The sequence below is a fragment of the Physeter macrocephalus genome, chromosome 2 (assembly GCF_002837175.3).
Source record: "Physeter macrocephalus isolate SW-GA chromosome 2, ASM283717v5, whole genome shotgun sequence".
In the NCBI taxonomy this organism is placed as follows: domain Eukaryota; kingdom Metazoa; phylum Chordata; class Mammalia; order Artiodactyla; family Physeteridae; genus Physeter; species Physeter macrocephalus.
In genome coordinates this window covers 24318980-24331897 of record NC_041215.1, presented here as the reverse complement: position 1 = coordinate 24331897, position 12918 = coordinate 24318980, and the positions used below count along the sequence as shown (strand labels likewise).

The window sequence follows — 12918 nt, the reverse complement described above, 5'->3', positions numbered from 1 at the left end:
CTGATTTTCCTACTATTTGCCATATTTAGAACACTAGGGTGACTGAGGGGACAGGGGCCTCCCTGGGACTCAGTGCCACCCACCCTTCTCTCTGTTCTCATGTCTTGAATCCCCAGAGGACAAAGTTGTGCCTAGTCCACAATAAAAACTCAATAAATAGCTGTTGAATGTATAAAATGACCTTTATGGTTCATGTAACCCAAATCCCTCTCCAATTTTCCAGATAATGAGCCTGAGGCCAATGAGAGCAATGGGTGAAAAATCCCTTCCCTGTAGCATGAATTCACATTAGTAACTGTCTCCTCTCTAGAGAGAAGAGCTGATTTCCCAAATCTAAGAGACTGGGTGATTAAGAGGAAAGAGTTGGAAAACACATTTTTAAAAGTCTCTCTGTTTTTCTAAGAAGCTTCCGGCTTCACAAAACGAATTCTGATGATAAGAGTGTATACCATGGTTTTGGCTAACGAGGGTGTGAAGAGATTAGCAAAGAATGATGAAAAGAAAATAAGAACTTGGTGAAACAGAGCCACAATGAGGAGACTGGAAAAGCACAGGAGGGATGCTGAATTACTTAGCTCTGATTAAAGCCTGGTGTTAACCTGTGAGTGCGGACAGAAGACTGACATTTCAGGTTCATATGACTCTTTAAGGCTAAACAGAACCATTTAATGCAGTCAAGTCTGAGTTTTTACTTACACATCAATTTTCTGCCAAAGCAAATATAATACCTAGGAGAGATTCAGAGCTAGAAGGACTAAAATCCTTATCCTTACTGTAGACGACCACACATCAGGAAAAGCTGGGCACGCCTTTCCTACGTGAAGGCCACCTCAAGAAGAATCTAAACCTTTTCCTGAGAAATGGATTTGCGCAGTTTTTCTCCTGTTGTTATGGAGCTAACTTTGTTTTCAAGATTTTTTTTTTTTTTGATGTGGACCATTTTTAAAGTATTGAATTTGTTACAATGTTGCTTCTGTTTTATGTTTTGGTTTTCTTGGACGTTGAGGCCTGTGGGATCTCAGCTCCCCGACCAGCGATCGAACCCACACCCCCTGCATTGGAAGGTGAAGTCTTAACCACTGGACAGCCAGCGAAGTCCCTATGGAGCTAACTTTTATCTCCTCCAAGGCGGCGTAAGTCAACTCCTTATACTGCTTTCACTGGAGATAGAGAACAGCTGTCCCTGTTGTCATACTGTAGTTCTGTAGATGTCTCCAGAGTCAACGATTGAGGACATAGACTTCTTAAGGTTAATTCTATCTAGATTTCTTAACTTTATACGATACTGTGACTTTTATTGTCAGATTCCTCTCAATCTTTGTCCTCACAAGTCGGGTTGCAGAGCCCCGAACCTGTGAATTCAGGGACGCTAGTGTGAAACGATCTTTACCAGCCGGGTTCCTAGGCTCACCTCCCCAGACCCACATGCTCTTTAGCTAGCCAAAACCTAGGGCTGCCCAGTGATCACCTTAAACTTTGGCCCACTTCCTTTCCTTCTTTAGCTTTTGAAAGCCCCCTATGCATAATCATGCAATGGATATTGGGTGTCTATTTGTGATCTTCAGTGCTTTTCAATGAAAGTCCTGCATTGATCTAGATAGAGTGCCTGGGCTCTTTCTGCTGTCAGAGCCTTCGCATCTGTATGGCCACCTTGGGTCATGCCCAGATTAGATGCCCTGCTTCCCAGCCTGGTCACTTCACTAGTGTTAAAACACCGTGGGATAAGGGCTATCAGAAGATAACTTGTTGGGACTTCCCTGGCAGTCCAGTGGTTAAGACTCCGCACTTCCAATACAGGGGGCACGGGTTCGATCCCTGGTCGGGGAACTAAGATCCCATGTGCCACGCAGTGCAAGCAAAAAAATTAATTAATTAATTTTTAAAAAAAAAGGACAACTTGGTACTGCATTGACCACTGACTCTCTTTGGACCTCTATAGACTCCACATGGCCTGAGGCGCAAGACCACACCCATGAGCTGAGAAGACAGGCATAACCTCGGCCAGCTCTTCCATGTCCCCTCAGTCTCACCATCAAACTTGTCATCTCACCAGCCATGATGCAGTCCCCGTGAGCTTCTTACTCTCCAGGAGGCTGCCATGCACGTTCATACCACTGCCCCTTTGCCTAGGTTTCCCTCTGCCTGGAATGTTCGTTCTCTTGTTCTCTACTTCTCAGGTCCACCTTAAATGTCAGACCTCTGGGAAGTATTCTTTACCTTCCCTGGGCCCCTGTGTTCCAGAGAATGCTGTAGATGCCTCTCTTACAGCCTTGACCACAGAGTACCACGATACTTCTACAGGTCTCTCTGCATCTCTATAAACGTATTTTTTGCACCTTCCTACAACCACACCTACAATTCCTTTCACAAAGTACAAGAAATGAATGAGTTAAATGAATGTGTACAGTATTCCGCAAACAGAGGTGACTGGTGTGGCTCCCAGCACTGGGGTCTGGACCATCCTTTTTTATTTATCTCCAGGTTAGGGAGGACAGAGCTAGAGAAATCCAAGCAAAACAAGCCAACCAGTATCCAGCCAAGAGCAAGACACGTGGTGTACCTGATAGACCATTATATTAACAGTTTCTTCTTTTTTCTGTTCTGGAGGTCCCTGACTCTGCAGTAGATTTCGTACTGTTTCTTCCATCCTGAAAAACAAGCAAAAATAAATAAATAAATAGACAGGTAGATAGATAAATGAATAAACGATTTCTTTAAGAAATGTTTCCTATTAACATGGGTCTGTTCCAGTTAGTAGAAATCATTCTTTAGTACATTATTCCCTAAACTCAAACCTGGAAATCTCTTTTCTCTTCTCTCTCCTTCATCCCCTATATTAAGAATCTGTCATGAAGTCCTTTGCGATCATTCTGCAGAATGGTTCTGGCTTCTCTCTCTCTTTACCATTCAGGTCTCTACCCTTGGCCTCCTATGTCTGTACACGTGCAAACATCTCCCAACATCCCTCTTCACTTTCAGTTGGACACAGTGTCACCCCAGTAAGTTTCCTGAAATACCACTTTGACTTTTTAAAATCAGTTTTCAAAGTTGACACATCCCATATGAATCCATTTTCACCATTAATACACTGTTATGTCTTTCCATGGTGGTCTTTCTATGTCAGCACACAAAGATCTACTTTTTTTCAACTGCTTCCTAATATTCCATGATGTGAAGGCACCATAAATTATTTAACCATTCCCCTGCTGATGGAATTTAAATTACTTCAAAAAAGCTTGCTATTTGAATGAAGAAATATCTTTACAAATACATCTTAGTGCACATTTATGAGTAATTCTATAGGTTATATAATGATATATATTGTATGCTATAATCGTATTTTAAATACCCACTTCAAACCCTTCCCCTTCCCAACCCCCTCCCCCAAACCCAAAAGTAAAGAGTAAAAACACACACACCCATTTCCATTTCCAGGCATTGTTTCGGGCTGTTACTACTTCTTGGAATGCCAACACCCTTTCACCTTCTCATGGGCCATCCATCTTTCAAAAGCCACCTCAAGTTTCACTTCCTAAAAGACTTCTTTATTAGTCCCCTACTTCTATGGATTCTTTTAGCCCTATACTTTAAATCATTCATTCTATCACTTAAAAACTCGCCACTTTAATACTCAAAGACTTCATGTATGCATGCTTTGTCTTCTGAAGTAAATTACAATATTTGATATAGAATCATGTCATATATTTATGTACTTCCCTCAGTTACAGATAAAGTAGGTACTCAGTAGACATTATTATATGAATCCCTTGTTAATTCATTTAAAAAAATATTAAGTGCCTACTCTGTAACAGGCACTGACTCTGTATGTTCAAACTATGTTCGAATGGCCTTATCCCTGGGACTCATCCGTGAGGGTTCACAGACCAGAACTCTGAGAGCAGGCTGCCCGAACTAATAAACACAATGAACACAGTGCTCTCATATGCCCAGAACCTGAGTTGGCTGTCTTTTCAAGTCCCATCCTGAAGCATGTATTTTAGTGACTCAGTATAATCCTAGTTTAGGAGATCTGTCGGGGGAAGCAGGCTGACCCAGCATCTCTCTCTCTCACTAGGGCTTCTAGCAAGACAAATTAGGGGCTCCAGGAGGCCTCTGAATTCCCAGAAGTGGCACGACCCTTACAGTAACCAAGATAGTGTGGTTCAGAATGCCAACTACTCATATGGCGCATCACTACTTAGCAGAAGAGTAAAGACACTGCGGATGAACTGCGCCAATCCAAACGTGGATTATAACCGGGGAAATTCTGCCTTCACAGGCGATGTCACCAGGATCCATTCAGGATTTCGAGAAGATGGTGGACACTGATTATGAGTGCTCAGAGAATGATTTGTGACGATACATTTACTCAAGCCAGCTCTTCGTGCATCCAGCCAGGAAAGCAAAGTCTGTTCCCTATATTTTCACATATCCTATGTTATTAATGATAATAAAATTAAATAGTACTTTTAACTTGTCAAAGACCTCTCATGTCTGTTAATCATTATAATGCACTTTTAAAGTATCATTCTATCTCTGTGGTAGATGAGAAAGCCAAGGTCCAGAAAGGTTGAATGGCTTACTTACGGGATCATGGTTAGGTGGACAGGGAATTAGGATTAAACCATTTTCACGACTGTAAAAGCAGCATCCTTTTTCCACTAGGACTTATTTACATTCAGGGAAATGATGTGAAATGAAGAGGAGTCTTAACTCCTAATTAAGAGTTGTCTTTGTGAAAACCTATTGGATGCTGAACCCAAGAAAGCAACAATATTATTTCTGACCTGGGGAGAGCTTTATGTGAAAAAAATAGGTGGGAAGAAGTCACAAATTCTGAAATAGTAAGTGATGAAAGCCAATTTCTAATACTTTATTTCATTTTATATAAACAGAGACAACCTCTTGAATGACAGTAGATTTTCCATGATATTTACTAAATCTACCATGAATAAGAAAAATAATGCTAATGGTAATAACTTGCTCAACATCACTCAGCAGGGACTAGCCTCTTGTTTCCTAAATATTAGTTTACTTTCTTCCTATCTTCACACAGAGATTGAAAGTCTTTCTTATTTCAATCCTTATTTTATTCGTTTATAAACATTTGACTTAATTATGGGCCAACAGTTAAAACTCAAATAAAATCTTGTCTTTGCCATCAATAAATTAAAACACAATTCTGTCTCAGTGCACATCTTGTTGAATTATCTCTTCTGTATAATTAAAAGTTCTACACACAAGTTGCTGGATCAAAAAGAAAAACATTTATTCACCTTCTCCCCGTTCTTCTTGGCTTCAAAGTTTAAAAAAAAAAAAGAAAGAAAAAAGAGGCGGTGGAAAGAAAGTTGTCAAAACAGGATCTCAAACAGCCTAGACCCACGGTAACACGGTGAACACTTTTCTGGCACAAATTCATGATTAATTAAAACCAATTTCATTTCCAAGCTACAGCTTGGAATAGAGTTGTAGGGACCCAGCCCTACCCTTGGTAAAAAATTAAGTTGTCTCATCTTTCATAACCTTTATGAATCTGCTAACAGAGAAATATTTTGAACCTGATAGGAATATACCATTATTCCCTAATGATATATTAAAAAAAAAAATTCTCATTTAGCAAACTTCTCTATTTTCCTAAAAATCAAAGACTATGAAGCATCATCCATTGTAGCATAATGCCCAATGACATTTTACTTTGTTTTATTATTTTGATAGCTGATGTATGAGGGATTGCATTACCAGTCTGCACACAGAAAAATCTATCATCTGTTTCTCAGATGTGACTAAAAATAACACAATTCCTTTCCCCAGGTCAGGTACGGGCAGAGTTTTTTGTTTTTGTTTTTAAATTGCTGATTGGTTCAATCTATCGTTAAACACTTACCTTAATTAATGTCTTCTAGTTCTTTTTTGTTTTTTCCTTTTGTCTGACCTGAGATTAAATCCTTTCTTCCTCTAAATACCAGTCAAGTAGCTATCATAACTAAAAACTGTCTAGGCCAAAATTAGACTTACTGAGATGTAATAAATTCTAATGTACATTAAGCGAACTATTTTTAAAAAGTTAAGTCCTACGCAAGTCAGAAAAAATAAACCAAATTCATATGCAAACAGTATATTTCAAGTAACATAGCTACAAATGTAGGAATTGTCTTTAACTGAAAATAGATTCCGTGTTTTAAGGTACGTATCATTTAATTAATAAATTTGTCCTATAGTATTTCCTCTAGGGGAAGAATAAAACATGGGTTTTGCTTAAAAAGGGCACTAACTTAAAGTTAGAAAAATAGGACACTAAAAAAGAACATACAAGAAGAATAACAATTCAAAAGCACATAAGAGCTGGATCAGTGAGGATCTGAAATGAAAACTTCTCCCTGTACCCAAGGGTCCACCTTTGTCACAGACCCCCTTCTAAAGAGCAGATGACTGGGGAAGTTGTCATTGGATCTGCATGCATGTCTCACAGAGACAGTCTCCCTACCCAACAAAGGAAGATCCTTCTGGAAGTAAATATTCAAAGACAATGGTTTCCTGAATCCTTTCAAGGCAGGAAACTACCTAATCATTCAGGGCCTGGTAACGTCAGGAGTCTCTTTACCATCAGAGAATATGATTTGAGCCCTGAAGAACCTGACTCATTCAATAATGAAAATACTATTAGAAAACACAATCCCAGAGCACACTGGGAGCTGTTCATTCTCACAGCAGGTAAAGGAAAGCGAACTCTCCCACATCCCTTCCTTCCTCCCCAAATTTAGCCCTCTCTTTTGCCGAATGACACTCTGGGAACTGATCAGAACATTAGACTGAAGCGTTCTTTTGTGACTCTTGTGATCAGATATTCAGTTTAGCACGTCATTTTTGACAGAAATAGAACAAAATGAACACAAAACAAGAAGCCACACTCCCCGGCTCAAACTAGTAACTGATGAGGCTCTTTGAACTAAAAGCTGAACCGAATCATATTTTTGTTTTAAAGAAATATTTTAAGCTACGTATTTGCTGATTAATCACATTAAATAAAAATGAAACTAATAGTGCAATTACTCAATATCCCCCCATATTTTCCTATGTGAGAGGCTGCAAGACCAGAACCCACCCACTTCTGCTAGAAGTACATGCCATATTCTCTTCACCTACACCGTGCACTTTGTTGACAGCTGCTGCTGAGACTTGCAAATTGCTTCTCCTTGTGTTTCACTGTATTTGACTACCAGTCTTCTCATTTTGAGAAAGTGTGTCAGTTTAAGCAAGGGTGCTGCCATGATCGAATTTCATTTTAAAGACAAGAAGAAAGGGACTGGGGTTCAAATAGAAAGAAGGTTGAGGGGCTTGAGTCACTGCAGCACCTCTCCTTCACCTGGAGCCTCCTCCCTATGAAGTCATCCCATGTGACCCCCATATAGAGAACAGCACTCATCCGGCAAGGTCAAAGGCCAAAATGGGGACAAGCATCCTTCCCATATCTGCTGGAAAAAAGAGAATCGCTTACAAGACAGTCTTTCATTGGATGACTATTAGCAGGGTTAAAAAATTTAAGCACACGACCACTGGGATAGTCAGAAAAAATACAATCCATTTATTTTGTATATAATCAAACATCTTTTTTTCTTGAGCCTCCACATGCTGACTAGCATTAACTTTTGCCCAAACCTTACTATAAATCCTACACTTTGTCTAACACGACGGATTTTTAAATCCATTGAGAAACAAGTGTCCATCTACAAGAGAATATATAAGCAACTGTGTTAACAGGTAAACCTCAAAGATATTGCCGGTTTGGTTCCAGACCACTGCAATAAAGCAAATATTGCAATAAAACAAGTCACAAATGTTTTTCTATTGCATATAAAAGTTATGTTTATTCTACACTGTAGTCTATTAAATGTACAATAGCATTATGTCTAAAAAGCAATGTACATACCTCAATTAAAAATACTGCTGAAGGGGGCTTCCCTGGTGGCGCAGTGGTTGCGCGTCCGCCTGCCGATGCAGGGGAACCGGGTTCGCGCCCCGGTCTGGGAGGATCCCACATGCCGCGGAGCGGGCCTGCGCGTCCGGAGCCTGTGCTCCGCAACGGGAGAGGCCACAACAGAGGGAGGCCCGCATACCACAAAAAAAAAAAAAAAAAATACTGCTGAAAAATGCTATCATCTGATAAAACAGGGTTTCCGCAAAACTTCAATTTGTAAAAAAATATATATGTAGTATCTGGGAAGTACAACAGAGCAAAGTGCAATACAACGAGGTGTGCCTGTGTATATTTCCCACATTGAATCCTATTCAGCAACAATGGGAATAAGCTGACGCATGCAATGATATGGAAGGATCTCACAAACATTATGCTGAGTGAAAGAAGCCACACACAAAAGACTAAATACTACGTGATTCCATTTGTATGTAACTTTATTTAGTGCAGGAAAAATTGATCTATCATGTAAAATTTAGGAACAGTGATTGCCAGGGAGGGCAAAGACTGACTGCTAAGGGACACAAGGAACTTCCTGGGACGACACTGACGTTCTGTATCCCCACAGGGGTTTGTATTGCACAGGTGTTAAGCATTTGTTGGGATTCATCAAAGGCTACATTTAAGATTTGTGTATATCATTGTATATAAATTTTATCTTGAGAGAAAAAATGCACCATAAACAAATATGGAACTTTAATTAGTGCTATACATGCTCAAGTATGTACATAATTTGGGGTGAAATGTAATGATGCCTGAAGTTTACTTTGAAATGCATCAACGATTAGATAGATGGGTGGAGAGAGAGATGGATACATGGCTAGACATATGGCAAAGTACAGTAAAAGTGAGTGGTAGACTCCAGTTGTTGGGTATACAGTGTTCGCTGTAAAATTCATTCAACTTTTTGTATATTAAAAATTGTTTACAGTAAATTATTGACAACATTTTGTTCATCTCTGTTTAAAAGTAGACCTTATCTCTCGGGTAAAAATGCTGAAGAGAAGCAACTGCTTTTCTTCCATAGATGGTTCCTAGGTGTATGCAGGTCTGGTTGCACGGATCACGATCTTTACAGAGAAAGGAGACTTGGGTGTGGTGTCATCTTATATCTGGAGGGAAGTCACTTGTCTACAGATTTGTTGCTGGCCCTTCTGCTTCTATGTCTGAAGGTCTTGAGGCTGTTCCCAGTCGGTTTGCTCTGTTTGATCAGAGCCTGGAGGTATGTACGGCACTCTGACCTTCAGCTTAGCTTCTGCTTGCTACACTGTTCTGAATCTTGGTCGCCACCTCCAATGAGCGTGCTGACCTGGCAGTTTATCTTCAGACACATCTGTAAGAGTGCCCTTGACCTTCCATAGCAGGCCCACTGGGTCTCCAGGCAGCCTCAAAATCACACAGAATCTGAAGAAAGCCTGGAAAGGTAAAACCCACAATCTCCTTTGTGCCTGAGCATGGTGGACCACCAAGTGGATGCTCTTCTTTCCTTAAGGAGAAGCCCTTCCTTTGTACTTTCTTTACACTCTGCGTACTTTTCCACCATAGCCTTATAGCATCTTATTAATGATCTCTGAGTTCCTTGAGGTCACTGACTGTGTCTTGTTTATTTTATCTCTAACAACTAAGCACAGCTAGTGTTGCTGACTTGGCGTTCAATAAATTCTTTTTTGGGTGAATGAATGAATCTAATACTTTTTTCACACACTCATTTCCTGGCTCCTTATATTTTCATTTCCCCATAGACCTATATGTAGATGTAACTGGTCAGAGAGAAGTAGTAACAAGAGAGAGGTACCAGCAAGACTAGAGGGGCTAATTCTTAAGCTGCGACACGTGGGCCTAAGACGCAGGGCTCCTGGTCATTAGTAAAACAAACCTAATATCTCCTAGAAATAACTCCTTGCTCTTTTTGTCACATTTAATATGCCATCCACAGTTCATATGCTTCATTTGCAACTAACCAGCTTAGGTGGTTAAAATATTATCCTTATAAGGCCAGGGTTTTCTAGATTCAATCCCTAGTCTGGACATCCTTTACCATCTAGCAGACTAATCTCTGCTAAGAGACCCCAGGGCTCTACTGCTAGGGGAGAAAAGATCAGAGAATTATCCTAGTGAACATATTTTGCATGGCCTCACATATCATTTGCTTTTAAATATCTTTTTCCCATTCTACTCCCATTGCTTTCCTGACAACCCATCCTCCCTCCCCAGTTTAACTGCAGTGCAAAGCTTTCCTCAAGTTAGGGAGTGAGGGGAAAAGCTGACTAATATTCAATTTCAAGATGAAACTGTTCATGTGGAAACTTTACTAGTTTAGAACTAGGTTCCGCCCAACTGCACCAACTTGTTTCCTTAGCAAATGAGTTTCCTCACTTAGAAGCTAGAATATCTAAGCATGTAAGCAGGGACAATCCCCAGGTTGGCCGTGACTTCGATGCTCTTAACCCAATCTCTGCTTATCCTGGCTCTAATAGCTGGGAATAGTAAATCTACAGTGACAGTAATGAAAAACTGCACTGAAACTGAAACTCACTCTGGATAAATGTTGGAGGCCTGGGATTTCTTATTTCTTTCTTAGATGATAAATATTTTTAATTCAGCACAAATTTTGCAAGTATAATACCATTGCCCAGGAACCACAGTGCTCTAATTCACTCATGGGGAGGCAACACCATTCATAAACAGATCGAAAGGTGCTAGTCTAATTTGAATTACTGCATCATATTCACTCCAGGGCCAGCTGTATGTGGACAGAAAGCAACATAAATTTTCTCATAGGCAGGCTTACGCTAATCCTGCATGGGGAGATCACTGCATGGAGAAAGGCAGATTTGGAGAGGGCAGGAAAGCAGAGAGATGCATTCACTCGCAATTTTCCACATGGAGTTGAAGGGAATTCCCTAAATGTTTTCTTTCTTTCTATACTTCATTTTTCTAAAACATCTTTATTGGAGTATAATTTCTTTACAATGATGTGTTAGTTTCTGCTTTATAACAAAGTGAATCAGCTTTATGTATAAATATATCCCCATATCTCCTCCATCTTGCATCACCCTCCCTATCCCACCCCTCTAGGTGGTCACAAAGCACCAAGCTGATCTCCCTGTGCTATGCAGCTGCTTCCTACTAGCTATCTATTTTATATTTGGTGGTGTATATATGTCCATGCCACTCTCTCACTTGGTCCCAGCTAACCCTTCCCCTGCCCTGTTTCCTCAAGTCCATTCTCTACAACTGCATCTTTAATCCAGTCCTGCACCTAGGTTCTTCAGGACCATTTTTTTTTTTTTTTTTTTTTTTTTTTTTGTGGTATGCGGGCCTCCCCCTGCTGTGGCCTCTCCCGTTGCGGAGGACAGGCTCCGGACCCGCAGGCTCAGCGGCCATGGCTCACGGGCCCAGCCGCTCCGCGGCACGTGGGATCCTCCCAGACCGGGGCGCGAACCCGGTTCCCCTGCATCGGCAGGCGGACGTGCAACCGCTGCGCAACCGCTGCGCCACCAGGGAAGCCCCTAAAATAATATTTAAAATCCTTCTTTTATCTCTTGTTCATTTGATACTTCATTGTGTAAGTTCCACACCCCCCAAAATATATTACATGTTGAATATGCATAAGGTTTTAAAAACTTTTTTAAACTCCCCCATTTTTCAACTAGAAGCATCTTTATAAATCATTTCTTGCAGTGGAGCACACAATGATATATTAAATAACTTAAAAAAAAATTTTTTTTTCAGAAACTGTTGTATTTTCAACATTTTTCTTCATTCTCAAATCAAAAACATTACATCAGACTCTGAAACATTATGTACAAACTTTCTCTGTGGTAGCTACAGCTATAAAATAGAAATAATAATGCTTTCTCTTCCTACGTTGATGGGTTGTTTATAAGGAGCAAATGAGAATGTGGAAGCACTTTAGAACTGTAAAAATAATTGTAGAAATGCAAGGATAAAATGAATAATGAACATATAAAGTCGATTCTAATGTCACTTGTCTAATGTTTTATTGTCTCACTGCATTTTTCTAAAACATCTTTATTGGAGTATAATTTCTTTACAATGATGTGTTAGTTTCTGCTTTATAACAAAGTGAATCAGCTTTATGTATAAATATATCCCCATATCTCCTCCATCTTGCATCACCCTCCCTATCCCACCCCTCTAGGTGGTCACAAAGCACCAAGCTGATCTCCCTGTGCTATGCAGCTGCTTCCTACTAGCTATCTATTTTATATTTGGTGGTGTATATATGTCCATGCCACTCTCTCACTTGGTCCCAGCTAACCCTTCCCCTGCCCTGTTTCCTCAAGTCCATTCTCTACAACTGCATCTTTAATCCAGTCCTGCACCTAGGTTCTTCAGGACCATTTTTTTTTTTTTTTTTTTTTTTAGATTCCATATATATGTGTTAGCATACGGTATTTGATTTTCTCTTTCTGACTTACTTCACACTGTATAACAGTCTCTAGGCCCATCCACCTCACTACAAATAGTTCAGTTTCGTTTCTTTTTAAGGCTGAGTAATATTCCATTGTATAAATGTGCCACATCTTCTTTATCTATTCATCTGTCGATGGACACTTAGGTTGCTTCCACGTCCTGGCTATTGTAAACAGAGCTGCAATGAACACTGTGGTACATGACTCTTTTTGAATTATGGTTTTCTCACGGTATATGCCCAGTAGTGGGAAAGCTGGGATGTATGGTACTTGTATTTTTAGTGTTTTAAGGAACCTCCATACTGTTCTCCCTAGTGGCTGTATCAATTTACATTCCCACCAACAGTGCAAGAGGGTTCCCTTTTCTCCACACCCTCTCCAGCATTTATTGTTTGTAGATATTTTGACGATGGCCATTCGGATGGGTGTGAGGTGATACCTCATTGTAGCTTTGATTTGCATTTCTCTAATGATTAGTGATGTTGAGCATCCTTTCATGTGTTTGTT

At 40.1% G+C, this 12918-nt stretch overlaps 1 protein-coding gene across 8 annotated transcripts in view; it reads right to left on the bottom strand.

Moving 5' to 3' along the window:
• Positions 1-12918, bottom strand: part of NCKAP5 (NCK associated protein 5) — a 1103171-nt gene that overhangs the window by 338766 nt on the left and 751487 nt on the right. For all 8 annotated transcript variants that reach the window (XM_055087128.1, XM_024114998.3, XM_055087144.1 and 5 more), the window contains one exon: positions 2561-2648. In XM_055087128.1, the coding sequence (XP_054943103.1) occupies positions 2561-2648 (88 nt within the window). The remainder of the gene's footprint in view (positions 1-2560; positions 2649-12918) is intronic.